Source organism: Balaenoptera physalus (genome assembly GCF_965194825.1).
Source record: "Balaenoptera physalus genome assembly, chromosome: 7".
NCBI lineage: Eukaryota > Metazoa > Chordata > Mammalia > Artiodactyla > Balaenopteridae > Balaenoptera > Balaenoptera physalus.
The window spans coordinates 30,912,397-30,930,034 of NC_138886.1; the positions used below are offsets into that span (position 1 = coordinate 30,912,397).

Below are 17,638 nucleotides of genomic sequence, written 5' to 3' on the forward strand. Positions count from 1 at the left end.
TTGTGTTTCATGACAAGATGTAATGTGGAGTGCCCAGCACTACTTAGAACTATTTCTAACAACACTGTTCAACTTGAAGCCAATCAACCCCTTAGATCAAACTTCTTACTAATGTGGTAGTTAGTGAGCAAGTTAAATGGTACTACAAGGAGACAAACATAGATTGTCCATCATTCTATGACCTGGTCTCTTCACAAGTTAATTACCAACTGACCTTGTCTCTTTTCACAAGTTAATTGCATGAAAAAATTTGGAATTTTTCACTTTGTGGGATTTTGCTTTCCTTTTTGCATTGGAGTGAGCTGGGGGATTGTTCAAAATTAAAAGGGACTTAAGAGGCATATCAACCAAATGCTATGTGTGGGCCTGGTTTGAACAAAGTAACTGTAAAAAGACATTTGGGGGATAATTAGAGAAATCTGAATATGACTGGATATTAAATGATACTATGAAATTGTTATCTTGTTAGGGGTCAAAATGGTATTGGGGTTATGTAAAAAAGTAACTTTTTAGAGATGCATACTGACATATTTAGAAGTGAAGTGTTGCAGTATCTGGGAATTGTTTTAAAATACTACAGGAATATGGCAAATGTGAAAAATTATTATATCTAGATGATCGGTATAGTGAAGTTTGTTTTCTCTACTTTTATGTATGCTTGCAAATTTTTCATAATAAAAAAATAAGAGATATAATCGGTATATTTACTTTTCTGCCCCAACAGACAAGAACTTTAGCATGCATTACATCTTTTCTCCATGACAACCCCATTAATTTCATATTAACTTTTTTGCAATCAATAATTATTATTTTTAAATTAATTTTTATTGGAGTATAGTTGCTTTACAATGTTGTGTTAGTTTCTGCTGTGCAGTAAAGTGAATCAGTCATACGTATACATATATCCACTCTTTTTTAGATTTCCTTCCCATTTAGGTCACCACAGAGCATTGATTAGAGTTCCTGGTGCTATACATTTGGTTCTATTAGTTATCTGTTTTATATATAGTAGTGTGTAAATGTCAACCCAATCTCCCAGTTCATCCCACCCTTGGTAACCATAAGTTTGTTCTCTACATCTGTGACTCTATTTCTGCTTTGCAAATAAGTTCATCTGTACCATTTTTCTATATTCCACATATAAGTGATATTATACATTTGTTTTTCTCTTTGACTTACTTCACTCTGTATGACAATCTCTAGGTCCATCCATGTCTCTGCAAATGGCACTATTTCGTTCCTTTTTATGGCTGAGTAATATTCCATTGTATACATGTACCACATCTTCTTTATCCATTCCTCTGTTGATGGACATTTAGGTTGCTTTCAGGTCCTGGCTATTGCGAATAGTGCTGCAATGAACATTGGGGTGCATGCATCCTTTTGAATTATGGTTTTCTCCAGATATACACCTAGGAGCGGAATTGCTGGGTAATATAGTAGCTCTATTTTTAGTTTTTTCTTTTTAATTAATTTATTTATTTTTGGCTGCATTGGGTCTTCATTGCTGTGCACAGGCTTTCTCTGGTTGTGGTGAGCGGGGGGTACTCTTCGTTGCAGTGCGCGGGCTTCTCACTGCGGTGGCTTCTCTTGTTGCGGAACACAGGCTCTAGGTGCGTGGGCTTCAGTAGTTGTGGCATGTGGGCTCAGTGGTTGTGGCTTGTGGGCTCTAGAGCAGAGGATCAGTAGTTGTGGCGCATGGGCTTAGTCGCTCCGCAGCATGTGGGATCTTCCCAGACCAGGACTTGAACCCATGTCCCCTGCATTGGCAGGCGGATTTTTAACCACTGCACCACCAGGGAAGTCCCCCTTTGCTTCTTATAAGAGGTTGATGAGGAGTATCCAGTGGTGATATTTTTCATATCTTCATTACCAGGTCATGCCATAGACTATCAGTATTCTCCTTACTACTTGAAATAGAGTTATTAGCATCTTTAAATTTAATCAGGTTGAAGAGCCAGTTCCAGAAACGCCAGAACCAATTCAGAAAACTCATCCTTAAAACTCTGTTTCTTTAGAAACACTCTCAGTACCAAAATCTCAGTCAGGGTTCTCTGGAGAAATAGAACCAACAAGATAAATATACAGAGAGAGAAAGAAATTTATTATAAGGAATTGGCTCAGGTGGTTATGGAGGCTAAGTCCCCAGATCTGCAACCTGCAATCTGGAGACCCAGGAGAGCTAATGCTGTAATTGTAGTCTGAGTCTGAACGCCTGAGAACCACAATAGTTAATAGTGTAAATTACAGTCGGAAAGCGGGCCGACTTGAGATCTAAGGAGAGCTGATGTTTCAGTATGAGACTGAAGGCAGGAAAAGACAGATGTCTTAGCTCAAACAGTTAGGCAGGAGGAGTTCCCTCTTTTTAAAGGAAGGTCAGCCTTTTTGTTCTATTCAGCTTTCCATTGATTGGGTGAGGGCCACCCATATTAGGGAGGGCAATCTATTTTACTCAGTCTGTTGAATTTAATGTTAATCTCATCCAAAAACACCCTCACAGACATACGCAGAATAATGTTTGACCAAATAACTGGGCTCCCTATGGCTCAGTCAAGTTGATACATAAAATTAACCATCACAGGATAGGTAGTCACTAAATTATTTCCATTTTACAAAAGAGTAAACTAAGGCTTGAGGAGTTTTAACATACCTAAGCCCACACAAGTATAGATGACTTTACAATGGGATTGAGTTTATAGTCTTCCCCCAAAACTCATGTAACTATTATTTCACCCGCCTGACAGCTGTATCTACCCAGGTCGCAGTAGCTAGGGATGAAATAATCCAATCTTCTCTTGTCTGTTATATTATGGCTTCCACTATAATTGAGGTTGGATGTGGTGTCTTTATAATTTTTTAGTTTGGTTAGCTCAACACATAATATTAAAAGACAGACTAGTTCAAAGACAGAGGGCCTTACAATACTTTAACTGATAATACCACACATACAGAAAGAAAAATTCAGAACAACCAGAGGTGTGTTCTGGCCTCAGGGAGAAAGGTTTAGTGAATGTCCATCATTGCCCTGAATGAGAAAAACTGGGTCAGAGAAGAAAATCAACCAATAGAGGAAATATAGATGGGTCAACAATAGAAAAGTTATCTTAGCCATGGGACCAGAACTGTGCAACAGGCTTTTCCCATGGCTTATTCAATGATCTGTATACACTATTCACCTTTAAAAAAATTTTTTTTTCATGCTAACTAAACAACATTTTAACTAATAAAATGGTTTTCTAGACACCCCGATTACAAGATGGGGTATGGGTAGGGGATGTCAAATTCTGGACACAAATTAGTGATGATTCCACCATCAATTAACAAATGTTTTTTGAGCTTATATGTGGTGTGATAAAGATAATATTCGAAAATGTATTTACATGCTTTTCTCATTGCATTTCCTTGCTTTTATTTTTCCCCTGGTTCTATCTGAAACTGTGCGTAATGATTAGTCAAATCCATTTCACTTGCCTTCATTAATCAAGGTCGTTTTAACACTTGCATGTCCTCCAAGCAGCTCCTAGCCTAAACAAGATGTTTGCCTAAGTTATTTTCCAGGACCTTGGAGTCTCAGCTGTGTATAGTTCAAGTTGAGCTAGTTAAGGGTAGCACCATCGACCCTCCAGCTGGGCAGGTGCTAGTGTCCGCTGGGTGACCTTTTGAATGTGGAGAGGCCTGTAGCTTAGATACACCTGTGCAGGACCACGATTATCGCACCCTTTCCCAATCACCTTTCCCCACTCCCCCCCACGCCTCAGCCTTCCCTGCTTCTTTATTGGTCATCCCATAAATAACCCAGCCCCTTGCCTTCTGGGAGGTGGATTTGAGGTTTGTTCTCCGGTTTCTTCTCTTGGCTGCCTTGGGAGTAAAACCTCTGCTTCGAGCCTTGGTGACTCAGCGTTTTGGCTTGCTGTGCCTCCTGAAAAGTGAACCTGGCTCAGTAACAAATTTGGTGGGTCAACCAGGAGGTAAGTCCAGATGGGAATTTTGCTTGTTGGTTTATCGGCCCCTTGCTGGTGCTGAGAGCCTGTGCACGAATCCAAGCAGCTGCCTGGTCCATTTGTAACGGGACCGTCCTTGGGATTTCTCTGGGGAGGTGCCACCAACCTTCAGCACTTAGTTTCGTTTTGCAGTGAAAAACTGGTTTTGGGTGTTTGGGTTTGGAAGATGCCTTCTGGGTAACCTCGTTAAAGAAACACACCTATGCCCAGGTTGTTTGTGAGATCCTGACCCAGTCGTGGGTTGGAGACTCACCTGGCAGGATGTGGGCAGACAATATAAAAGGTTACAGCCGTTGAGTTACCTGGGTTAAAGGCCCGGGATTTTGTTTTTTGATCTTGTCAGGTGGGGCAAAATCCCTTAAGGCAAGTCCCCACTGGAGGTGTGACTGCTGAAATGGGGCAGCCGATGGGATTGACCTGGGTCCATTCTCCTTTTTCAACTTCAGATTTAATTGGAATTAACCAGTATGTCAACTTATAGAGATGACCCAAAGAGAAGAAAAACTTTTTTTTATCAATTTCTTGCAACCCACAACCCGACCTGGGCCGGTGTTCAAAATTTATTCACCCCCCTCCTCATTTCAGAAGCATGTAGAATGGTGCTGGATAGAGCTGGGGAGGAGGCAGGTGAGCTTCATTCAGAAACCCCTGGCGGCCCGATACAGGATGCTGCCAGCACAGCTGAACCAACAGTGCATCCTAACTGGGATGTGATGCTGGGGATAGGCCCAAACTTGGACATTATCGAGACTGCATTCTTGCAGGATTGTGAAGAGGGGGAAAAAAGAAGCCTTAATGAAGCACAGGAGGGAATACAGAAACGGAATGAGGAGCCTTCAGAATTTCTAGAGAGGATCTTTAAAGCCTATGGGCATATACAGATACAGTCCCTGAGGCCCAGAGAATTTAAAGATGGTTAGTATGACTTATTGGTCAGAGGGCCTCTAATACACAAAGGAAAACGCAAAAGGTGGAAGGGGCTTTAGGAAGGGGCTTTAGGAATGCCTATGTCTTAGCTTGCTGAAATTGCCTTAAAAATTTTTAATGGCAGGGACCATGTTTAGGGAAAAAGAACAATGGAGAATAAAACAACAGGCCACTCTGCTGGCGGCTGCCTTAACACAGGGAAGAGCCGGACCCCCACAAAGGACTCAGCAAAAGGTAGGGGGCCCCAGGCCCTAAACTTACCCTGGAATGGGTAAACCGATAGTGTGTGTCACTCTGGCTTTCTTTCAGTTCTTCACATGTGTAAAACTCGTTTTTGCCCCAGGACCTTTGTACATGATGTTCTCTTGGCTACTTTCTGTCTGTTCATCTCCAACTCATTGTAATGTGTATGTCACTTTAAAAAAGACATAACACTTGCCCTATCTAAATCAGGTCTCCCTTCAAAGCACTAAACGTTTTGTGGTCCTCCTTTTCTTCCACTTGACCCAAAATTCCATAAGGGTGAGAAGTAGGTCAATTTTGTTGCGTATTCCCAGTTCTTGGCATGACTCTTGACACATAATAGATGCTCATTAAATACCTGTTGAATGATTTTATCACTCAATCCTGGGATATTTGGACCAAGAACTAGGATGCAAGCAAGAGATTTGATGTGCATTACAAAATTCCCATGATAGTAGAAGGGATGACAGTAAATAACAGACTAGTTCTAGTACACATCTTGACTTCAGCAGGGCAAGAATAGTGTAACAGCCTTAAGGCAACCTCCTTAAAACGAACTAGGGCAATCTGGTATTTGTGTCTGCCTCCAAGACACTTAAACACCCTCGCAGCTCTGGTAGTTGCATGTAATAGGGAAGTCAAGGCAATTTTTTGGAAACAAAAATGCTATTCCTGTCTCTTCTGTTCTTTAAATCATACCAATAATGTCTGCTCCTCCTCCTGTATATGGGATTATGCCTGCTTGCATTCTGATTCACTGGAGCTACATACAGTCCTTCTGTCTATTATAGTCTAATTAGAGAGATCTCTAGAATTTACCAAGAGAGGCACCCACATCTTCATAACTGCTGAGTGCAGTTTCCTCACCCTTATTTCTGTATCTAAATATCCTTATCTTTCATTTACCTTCAGGCCCCATGCAAATTCTCTTTATTTCCCAATGAGTCACAGTCTCCTTCAGACAAATTTAGTGGAACCCTGGAATCTGTCTATTTGACAAACGTGGCTCTGTCAGATCCTATTCTCGTGCAGAATCAAAGAACTGAAAGATGTCATAAATATCCTCAGAGGCTAACAGTCTCATGAGGTTGCTTATGTCCACACATTATATCAGCCTTTCTTTTGTTTCTTCCTGCTTCCCTCTTACAGTGAGTCAGACTTCTCAGGCTCCTCTGGGCTTTCTTTAAAAAGAGGAAGAAAGGCTCATTGCAGAATTCATCCTGAGGTGACAGTGACCACTCCTCCTACTTACACAGAGGGCTTTGTCCTGGGTAGAAGGCCCATGTGGGGGGTCTCTAGCCTTAAGAAATGAATCTCAAATGGCAGGCTTCCAAGATCAATGTGAAGCCAGTGAAATGACTTGGGGCTAAATCAGGGGTAACACTAAGGTTGCCTTGTCATAATGGGAGGAATCAGACTGGCTCGGTGATCCCAGGGATGTGAGCCCAGGGATGGTCCTTAGTTCCAAGTGCCCCAGTGTCGTGTCCTGTGGAGCCTCACTCACTGAAGTCATCAGTAACATATCAAGGCCAGGAAATTGGAGTCTGTGGCCAGAGATCTCAGAACACTTCTAACTGGTTCTTCCAGATCGAAACCAGAGAAAAGAGTAGAAGGGTAACCCTCACTTGGTCAACTTATGTTCTTGGAAATGCCATATTTGGTAGTCAGATATTTAGATGGTCTCCCATTGTGATAAGAAATGGGCAATGCAAAATCAATAGAGTCTGCCAGTATTTTTCAGAATGTCTTATGAACAATGAAATTGAGCTCTCATTGCCGTTGTTAAAAAATTATAAAATATATTTAGAAGATGAATCACTCTGAAGTTGGGCAACATTATACTTAGGTAGTTTATACAAGATTGGAAGCCTCAGAGTTTGCAAATTATTCCTTCTCATAACTAGAATGCATCTTTTTCAATGATGTGCTTTGGTCAGCTACACCATCCCCTGTACCACCTAAGTAGGTAGATGACATTGAAAAATCTCTGAGAAGATGTGGACTTGGTTCGCAGACATTTTGGTGTAGTGGAAAGAATGGAATTTGGAGTTGGGCAGACGTGGATTCTAATATCAGTGCTGACGTGTATAGCACCGCCGTGGGGTCATCACAGCTTCTCTGGGTTCCTTGTTTTGAACAACCAGATTATGGTTGTGACGTAGCATCGGGGATGACTAGGGCTTTCAACACTTTCCTTTCTTGCCCACTTCCCCAACTTTTAGTCGGACATCACTCAAAAGATGTGTGTGAGTGTATATACATGTAAGTGCAAATAAGTTTAGGCCAGAATGAGACGGGGGATGAGTTTTAGTAGAGGTAACTTTTCCTAAAAATGATTCTGACTTTTTACTGACACCTTAGAAGTATCTATGGGCAAGCTGAAGACAAAGGTAGCTTGTTAGGCATTCAGAACGTGCCTCCGAGTGTCTTAATTTCAAGAATTCTTTTGTCTAAACACACACTCCTTCATGAAAGGACATATCAGTCATGCCTCTATCAGGATTGATCCCATAGGCATGGAACTGAGGAGGATAAACACTTATTGAGGTCACGTCATTGTGACTCTTCAAATACCTTTGCCCAGTGGATGAAGCTTCAAACAAAGGACACGAGCCAAGATACGTTTTGTGATAACTTTTTTCTTTAGAAAAAAAATATGTACAAAAAAAGCTAAGAAGAACCAACATGGAAGTGTCGAGAAAACATTCTGATAGATACAGACAAGGGAGCTCCTGCTCGCAAGGAAGTTACACATTAGTTATTACCATGCTAGAAAAATGTGATGCAGTTAAAATTCTGGAACAATTAAAAGCCACAAAGTCAAGCTGTTGCTCTGGGGCTCTAGGTTGTAGATGCTCTGATACCCTTTCTGCAAAATAATACTGTGCAAACTGTAAAATATTCATTTTCATATAAAGTCCATACAATATGATCTACAAAACTGAGTTGACAGGGGAGGCTGGTACTGGCAGTTTTTTGGGGAAAGAAGGCTGCAGTGTCACCTGCCAGCCCAAAGACATAATTGCAGAAAGATCTTGAATTTCTTAACTAGGAGAGGCCATTACCTAAGAATCATACCCAACATTCCTCAAATCCAGGATTTCCTGCCATTGTTTATGTAACTTAGCTGATTTTATTAATATGTTACTTTAACTTAGAATGCAATCACATGTTAAGAAATCAGAAAAAGTTCTTTTTCAAAGTAATACTTCTTTCTACACAATTGATTTTGCGATTTACCATAAACCAACATTGTCTTCCCTGCAACTCAGAAGTTTTTTTTTTTTTTTTAAATTCAAAAATTCTGGAGGAGGCCGCAACTGTGATAATAAAAGATTAAAGTGAATCATTTCATTTCAGTGTCTACAAAACTGAGAAAAGAAGGTTTGTGTACAAATATCACAAAACAACATCAACCATTGAATAAATGTGGTTCTTCAATGCACACCTGAACAAGAAGAAAGTTTTGTTTAAAATTCTGGCATAAATATATTAAAGCTGACTAAAAAAAAAAAAAAAAAAAAAATCAGGGCAAGCTACATCACTTCCTCATACAAAAAATGTACAAAACATTAGCCTCTAACTAGATAAACATAATACTTGTCTTCACAGTTTGACATCAAGTAACTGTGTGCCTTGAAGTATTGAATTGGAGGGTGATTTAAAAAAAAAAAACAGCTTGTGACACGTCAGCCGTTTCAGGTAACTTCGGTCATAGAGGCAGAGTGATTCTGCAAACACAAGCAGATAAAACCTTAGTTGACTCATGCACACAGTCTCCCCAGAATATCCTCTTGCTTTCCTGTCTCAAGTTCATTCTGTTCCCGCTCCCTGACATGCTCTTCCAAGGACCCTCAAATTGTTACCTCTTGTATTAAAACTTCCCTGATTTTCAACCCAATAAGACCATGTCTTATATCATACTTAACTATATTCTATGAAACATTTGAAGATCTAAAAGTAACTTTAGCTTCATCCCACATCTTTTTTTTAACATTGTGGCTTTAATTTTGAACAGTTCTAATCTTTGAGAAATTTCCATATGATATATTCCGAGTCATGAGTTCCAGAGCAATGAGTTTAATATTTTCGGATGCACAGGGGTTTTTGGTTTAAGGTATCTTTGAATTTCTAGAGAATGTGATCTAGATGCTTTTAAAGTTTCTTGATTTGCTTTATAGTCTTGCACGTGGTCTATTTTAAATGTTTTGTGTGTTTTGAGAAGGATTATGTATGTGCCTTAGATAAACTTTATTAATCATCTATCTTTTACTGTATTTCGTTTGCTTATTACTGAGAGAAGTGTTAAAATCTATGATTGCAGCTTTGTCCACTTTTCCTTGTAGTTCCATTAATTTTTGTTTATACGGTTTGTTCATAATAACCCTTATCTCTTTTGTTTTATGTAACTTATATATAATCCCACCTTTTTTCAGGCCCAAGTCTTTCTCTTTTGTTTGAACTTAAAACTTCCAGTCCGTGGGATTGGTAAATACCTTAAGAAATGGTGGCTTTAGATCTAATTTATTATGGGTTTCCAGATTACTGTTTGTTTTTAGGACACTAGAGATGTATATTCTTGAGAGTTCAACTATGAATTTTAGAAACTGAGTATTCCATATTTTTCAAGGTACTTTTATCTACCATATTTGTAAAAACTGAGGTTTTTATATTTCTTGCCATAATGTGAAAATTTTATGTTTTTACTTTTATTATATGCTTTCTTTTTAAAATTTTTGGTCAATAGTTTGGTCATTTATATGTTTATAAGAGTCCACTTAAAAGTGGATGGTAAAGATAAAGTAGTTTAACAGCCTAAGATAACTAACTGGGTGACTTTGGGCAGATTTCTTTAACTCTCCAAGTCTTTTCTTTTTTCTATTTATAATTTGAAGTCTATAATATCACTAGCTCTAAATCAAGGGGTGGCAAGCATTAGAATTCCTCTCGGACTATTTTCTTATATGGCTTTGCACCCCAGAATGGCTAAATCAGAATCTTCTGGAATAAGGTCATAGGCATCTGAGTCTTGAGATAGATTGGATCCTTCTTTTTTTGTTAAAGAAAAAAATATCATCTCCCCCCTACAACGCCCCGCCCCCATCAGGAGACACGGGAGACTTTATACCACACAAAGTGAGTTAACACACTGGCTCACCTCTCATTTCTCTGTTAATATAAACTGTGTTCAACAAAGACACAGTTGCTCAACGCTAAGCTTGATTACGCAGGTGAAAGTGGGTGTGAGGCCACAGGACGAGGATAGCTCGGAGCTGGTCTCTCTATGATACAACAGCTCTGTAGCATAAAAAAATAATGCTTTGGAAACTTGACCATTTTTGTTTCGTTTGGATTCTGTAATTTTTTACTTTCTGGTTTCTCTTTAGTATTGGGGAAAGATTTTAGAACATGTACCGTCTCAACCGCAGAAGGCAAATATTCAAATTTGAGTTGATCTTTTGGAGAGGAGGAAAGAACACTGCAGCTCTGGGGCTCTGTGTGGTAAAGGGGAAAGGATGTCTCTGGAAGAAGGAAAGGGAGGGTGAGGGGGTTCCCTCCCCAGCTAGACAGTCTTCTTCTTGAGGCGCTCTGAACAGCTGGATGGATTTCACTTGTGAGAATGTGTGCTTTAAAGACAGGTTCATATCTTCTCTCAGATTCCACAAGTCCTCCTCCCAGGAAGATGGTTCTATCCCAGAAATTACAAAGGAGCAGCTTCTAGTAGAAGCCATGGCTGCTGCCGTTGCACAGGAAGCTCTCGCCCACAGGGGAAAACACAGGGCATGTTTATTTTGGAAGAGCTGTGGCTCAGTGTAAACCCTGCCAGCCCTGTGCAGCTCAGCTCACACACACTGTCCCCTAGAGCGTGTTACCATATTCAATGCTGAGAGTTGTAGATTTCAAAATGGAATTTTCCTTAAACGTCAGGCTGTGTGGTGTACAAGAGCAAGCAGGGCCTTTAGAATTAGATGGGTCTGGGTCTTAATCTTGACTGGGTGACCTTCGGCATGTTACTTAAACTCTTTGTGCCTTACTTCATCTATAAAGTCGAATAATAATGCCAATTGCGGGATTATTGTAAGGACTGAATGTGAGGGCTTGCAATAAATGCTCATTTTCTCTTCTTGACCCACAAATAAAGGGTATATCCTCCTAACTATCCATGTGGGAAGCAGGTGCTTGGTTACTTGAATATTGCACAACTAGTATGGAAGGCATCACTTAAGAGGCAATGCTTTCCATCCGGCTTCCTGTAGCTTTATTTTGACTAGCCTGCAGAAGTCCTGTTCATCATTACTCATAAACTTCTATTTACCATGGAGTTTCAGATATTGACTAGAGCCCAATTTTAGGTTCTCAGTTTTGACTAGAGGGTCTAGTTCAGGTTTTGGTTCTGGCTTGCATCTGTCCATCCATTACATATTTATTTCACCCCTAGTGAATGCCAGGAAATATAGAGAGTAAGAAAGACATGGTTCACATACTTAAAAATCTCTCAGTCCTTGTGGGAGGCAGATATGATGGGATTACTGACATTAATTGTGAGGGGCAGTCACACCTGGGGCCTGGGGTCCCTTTGACCCAAGCCTGATATTCACGAAAGGCCTCAGATTGTGCCCAGATGAGGGGATATACATGGCAATAAAGATACATGGACAGATTTGAAAAGTTCAACTACTGCCTGTAGTGAATAATAAACTAATACATATTTTTAAAGAATTTTTAAAATCTATATTGCGAATAGGAGGTTTTGAAACCGGATTGGCACTTCATTTTTCAATGTAAGTAGAATCCCCCAAAACATGGCCTGGATGTCTCTTGGTTGGGTCAACTATTCCTGGTTCTGAGGGAGAAGAGAGCAGTCTGGAGACGGCTTCAGAACGAAGGTAATGCTTGAGCAGTGCTGGGTAAAAGGATGGGGCGGAAACAGGGTGCCCTTCGACCAGGACATTCAGGGCAAAGTCGACAGCATTTACAAGGACAGGCTGATATGTTTGTGGAACTTGGCAAACATCTCGGCTTGCTTTTTAAATTCACCTTTGTCATTAATTGCTTCATCTCAAAAAATAGAGGGAAACACTCTGACCTCACCGGGTACAAGAACATAATTAGGGAAGAAAAACTAGGGAGAGTCTATTTCACCATTTCATTACAAGGTTTTATTATTTAGCTAATTCGTCATTCAACCTGCATTAACTGGCTATATATAAATAAACTAGTAGTAAAATTTTCAGTATGTTATTTCTAATTGGACCAAGTCAAGATTTTCACCTTAATACAGGTGAAGGGAAAACGAACAAAATACTTGGCACTGGGTTTAATGGAGAGCCCTAAATATTTTTCCCAAGGTGGAAATAACTTTTTTTTTTCTGGTTCATTAATAAAATTAGACTTCATTAAATGTGAAAATAAATATGATAGTTTCTCAGATATCTGATAGTTACTCTTTAAATAGTGAAGTATTTTATACTATATTGATAGGAAGTACATGATAATTCCAGTGGGAGGAGATTTGCTTCTCTTGCACTCTGTAAAAATGATTTAGTAAGGAAATGCCACATACAACAAGATTTCGGGATAGACTATTACAGAAAATAAACATTTTAGCAGGACTCAGCTACATGAAAAATGTGTCATGATATAAAAACCCTGTTTTATTATCAGTTATCCCCATTCTGTCTGCTTAAAGGGCTACTCACCCCAGTTTTCCCACTTGCTGGCTATGTGGCTTGGGGAAGTAATTTACTGTTGCTATCTTCATATTCCTCTTGATCTGTGAAATGGGAATTATACTACTGATTCAGTAAGTTTTTGTTCAAATAAAAATATATTTGTAAAGCACCTAGCAACTGTCTCAGGCAAAAGTCAGTGCTTTATACCATGTTTCAGGGCTCATTTCAGGTGGCAAGTCTTCTCCGTGGCTTTCCCTGCCTTAGAATAAATTTCTTCTTCATCTGTGTTCAGGAAGCGCTTCGTGTATCTGATTCAGCATGCCATATTATGATTACTGATTTATATGCACCTTTCCTGATCATCTGTGAGTTCCTTGAGCGCAGGACTATGTGGCTAGTTATTCATCTCTGGCATGAAGCAAGGTCCTGGTGTAAATAAGTGATCAGTTAGTACTGTTGCATTGAATTTTTGATGGTCATCAAAACAGATCCAAAAGGATACTTAGTTACCTTTTTTAATGTGCTGCCAATTTACATCTATCACTGGATGTAACAAAGCATTTCTTTCCAAATGTTGTCCTAGTCACTAAATCAAATTGGCCTCCCACAGGAGTTGGTGTAAATTTCACAAGTGTGTTATTACATTGGAGGTCAAGGTATCCTGAAGCAGTTGGGGTTTAAGTTAGACATGACTAAGAACTTCCTGAGGAAGGGCCAAGCCCTGGAAGGAATACAGGATTAATTGAGGGAAGCTGTGAAGTTCTTGAGGGCCTTTATGTCAGATTTTTATTGTTGCTGGGTGGATTGAGTTATGTCCAGTTTTCAGTAGAGGAATGGGTTAGTTGACTTCCTAGATAACAGGCCTGGAGCCTCCAGGTTTGGTTTGCTAAAACCACTTTACTGTACCTGTGCACTTAAGGTTTCCAGAGGGCTTTCTATCCTTGGGAAAGCCATTAGGGGTACTCCACGGGGGTCCTCGGGTTTGGGTTTGGAAGGAGATCCTTGTGTTCCTTTAAAGTTATGGACCACACACATTCCCTGCAGGATGAGGGGAAAAAAGATTGGGGTCAGACTGCAGCCGTCAATGCCTGGCCATCTCTGCAGGTGGCAGGCCTTCCCCCTTAGGATGTCGTTGCATAGTGACTTGTGAGCCAGTGGGTAGGGACCATGGAAAGGCCTGGGGCATGGTTCAGGCTGTCTGCTGCTGAGCACATTCTAGGTGCTGAGGAAGCATCTGTTTGATCACCAGATGGCCAGTCATGCTCAGTCTACCCCCATTGAGCTTGTTTCCTCACCTGTAAAAGTGGGAATAACACCTACCTCATAGATTTACAACAATTAAACGACATGATGAATGTAAACCACCTCATAATAACAGCTAACATTTACTGAGGGCCACTTATGTGGCTGGTATTGTCCTGAGGGTTTACCTTATTTCATCTAATCCACTCAGCAATCTTATAAGGCAGGTACTATTATCCTCTCCAACTTAGATAAGGAGGCACAGAGAATTTAGATAACTTGCCCAAGGTTACACAGATTTAAACTCCATAGCCTCTAAATCACACCACGCTGTAGGATTTTGCCTCTTAACAAGTGCCAAACATACAGCAAAAATGCAATGTTAGCTAGTCTTTAGCTCTTACCTAAGATGATTACCCTTGAGTTACTTAGCAAATAGTCACATAATTTATTAGTGGCACTTTTATTGCTTCCATTAAAACTCCCCCTCTAAGTTACTACCCATTTGTCTTTATTTCCTACTGAGGCCCCTTCATAATTGAGTCTGTTCTAACCATCTTTCTCTTTCCATACTCTCTTCCATTGTTCTGCATCATTTTTTCTATATCCAGTGCCTCTGAATCTTTCCTGTAGCTCCTCAAACCCCACAGAACGTTCACATGAATATTCTCTACCTGGCTCTCCTCTACCTCACTCTCCAGCTCTGCTTAAACTTCCCCCATTCAGGAAATGGGAGAAGTGGAGGGTGTAGGAGCTCTGGGGTTGGAGAGAGAGGTCAGATTCCTGGCTTGCTGGCTGGGTGGCCATTGGGCAAGTCACTTATCTGTGAGCCTCACTTTCCTCTTTTATAAAATGAGGATAAGAATACCGTTAGGGCAAGATAAACAAAACAAACACAGAACTGATTGGTGGTTACCAGAGGGGAAGGGGGGCGGGGGGCAGGCAAAATAGGTTAAGGGGGTCAATTATATGGTGGCAGATGAAAAGTAGACTTTTGGGGGCGAGCATCTGTACACAGACGTCAAATTATAATGTACACCTGAAACATACATTATAAACCAAAGTTACCTCAGTAAAAAACATTGTTAGGGCTGTCCTGGGAGCACATGATTTGGTGTATATAAAGTGTAGGGCATGTAGTAATTGTTCAACTAACTTCCTTCCCCTTTCCCCCACTTTCATCTTCATAAGAAACAAAACCATAATGAACATAGGCCACAAATATGCTCCTGTTCAGACTCTTCTTTTTCAGCCTCCTCCAAGTCTCTGCTTTGGAATGCTTCCGTTCTCTTCTACAAGGTCCGCTCCTCCCATTTCCCAGCTTGGCGAGTGTATATGTGAGGTGTGTACATGCAGATACAGTGGGGGACAGTGTGGCCTGCCTCCTACCAGACCTGTTCAACAGCAGGTATGGGTCTTACCTAAAGATCATTTGTGGAAAGCAAATTTTGACATTCATCATCAATTGGGAAGGCAATACAAGACTTAACAGTAACCAAGTGGTAGGAAAGAGGGCTGCAAGTTACTGAGAGAACACAAGTTTAATGTTAAAGCAGAATTTGTATACGGGGCCTCGGCAAACACAAAGTTTTTGCATTTCATCCCATAAAGACCCCATGAAATTGCCTGGAACAGTCAGTACTGCTTTTTCTCTTCAGCTGGGGTTGAGCTGGATCCAGGACTGATGGGGACAGCAACAGTGTTTCTTTGGAGTCCAAGCCTCCATTTATGTACTATTGATCTCTGCTTGTAGAATCCTCTCTTCTCCTGAAGTCACCTGTGTTCTCTCCCCCGTTTACAAAGCGCCCTTAGGGGAACATCTCCTGAGAGCTCAACAGCTCAGGGTCACCTCAGCACCACTTTTCCTGCTGCTTCACCCAGAGCATTTGCATTTAAGTCCCTCATCTTTCACTTTAGAAAGAAAGATTGTATCCATTACAAATAATTTTGAATTCAAATGGAGCTTGCCAATGAATGTTCTGAGTAAATGTGAGCATTTTCTGTGTGTATCTGAGCAGCTGAAAATGTTGGGAAACTGAGTTCGAGGTTGGGAGAGGCATATGTGCATTTTGTATGTTGGGGAGGACATACATACAGAATCCCCATATGGGAGGGATAGGACAAGGAGAAGTTAGGTCATAGGCCTGTGAAATCCATCTACGTGTGACGTTAGTCTTAACGGGTGCCTTGGACCAGAAAGGGCAGAAGGGGAGGAAGGACATCCAGGCTGTGATGGCTTCTGTCTCCTAGGGGAGGCCTGCTGAATGTTATTAGGAGATTGATTTCATGCACATCTGCAGGCCTAGTGATTTACTGTAAATCCTTCTGGGTGTATTTTATTTTATTTTATAAATTTATTTTATTTATTTTTGGCTGCGTTGGGTCTCCATTGTTGTGCATGGGCTTTCTCTACTTGCAGCGAGTGGGGGGCTACTCTTCGTTGCGGTGCGCAGGCTTCTCATTGTGGTGGCTTCTCTTGTTGCGGAGCACGGGCTCTAGACACGTGGGCTCAGTAGTTGTGGCATGCGGGCTCAGTAGTTGTGGCTTGTGGGCTCTAGAGCGCAGGCTCAGTAGTTGTGGCGCACGGGCTTAGTTGCCCCACAGCATGTGGGATCTTCCCGGACCAGGGCTTGAACGCATGTCCCTTGCATAGGCAGGCAGATTCTTAAACACTGTGCCACCAGGGAAGTCCCTTCTGGGTATATTTTAAATCTTTGAAGATAATTTTTAATACTGAACCTCTATGGTATGCCCATGCAGTGGAATACTACACAGCAAGAAAAAGGAATTACCGATAACATGCTTACAACATGGATAAATCTCAAAATAATTATGCTGGGTGAAGGATGCCAGGAAAAACAATTCCTACTGTATGATTCCATTAATATTAAATCTTAGGGTAATCTAATACAGAAGATCAGTGGTTGCTTAGGAATGAAGGGAAAGGAAGGGTGGGAGAGAAGGATGTATCTGTAGGTCAAAATTGGTCAAATTTTACACTTCCTATGCCATTTATTGTATGCCTATCATACCTCAAATCTGTAAAAAATTTTTAAAAAACAATAAAAATTAACCAAAACCCTTCTCCAGGAAGTATTATGTGGTTGAGAGGCCACTTACAGTGGAAATAAGATGCCCAAGAGGCATGTTCAGATAACAGAGGCCCCCTAAAAAGTCTGGGTGTGGTTAGCTGAGGGTTTTCATATTTCTGAGTGGGATATGCAAGTCTGGGCCAGAGTGGAGTTTCTTGAAATGCTGGAGAAGGAGCTGCCTGCTTGCGTCAGTACTTTGTTCTCTGTTCTTCCCCCAAGCAACACTTAGCTTATACTCCCAGTACGTTCTGAACAAGTATTTAGAGAATCATGGTTTGAAGGTATGCTAAATTGTGTCTGCCCAGCCCCAAGGCCAGGGTTGAAGCAAGTGGAGCAAGCCGTCCTTCCTGAAGCGATCCTACTCCTGACCCACGGGGGAATACGCAGTCATATTTCTGAAAGAAAGGGCACAGGATACTTGGCGAGTAACTGCAACTCACAAGGTTGGGGCCAGAGGAAC

At 40.9% G+C, this 17,638-nt stretch overlaps 1 protein-coding gene and 1 long non-coding RNA gene across 9 annotated transcripts in view; one reads left to right on the forward strand and one right to left on the reverse strand.

Moving 5' to 3' along the window:
• Positions 1–1,032: 1,032 nt before the first annotated feature.
• Positions 1,033–17,638, forward strand: part of LOC309663975 — a 129,778-nt gene continuing 113,172 nt past the window's right edge. The window contains exons 1-2 of the long non-coding RNA XR_014265524.1: positions 1,033–3,968; positions 5,053–5,162. This is a non-coding gene — a long non-coding RNA (uncharacterized lncRNA). The remainder of the gene's footprint in view (positions 3,969–5,052; positions 5,163–17,638) is intronic.
• Positions 7,791–17,638, reverse strand: part of PLPPR1 (phospholipid phosphatase related 1) — a 274,835-nt gene continuing 264,987 nt past the window's right edge. For 7 of the 8 annotated variants that reach the window (XM_082468763.1, XM_082468756.1, XM_082468758.1 and 4 more), the window contains 2 exons: positions 13,751–13,882; positions 7,791–8,902 (listed from right to left, as the gene is read on the reverse strand). In XM_082468763.1, the coding sequence (XP_082324889.1) occupies positions 8,870–8,902; positions 13,751–13,882 (165 nt within the window). In that variant the 3' untranslated portion in view covers positions 7,791–8,869. The other variant, XM_082468762.1, reaches the window with a different exon arrangement.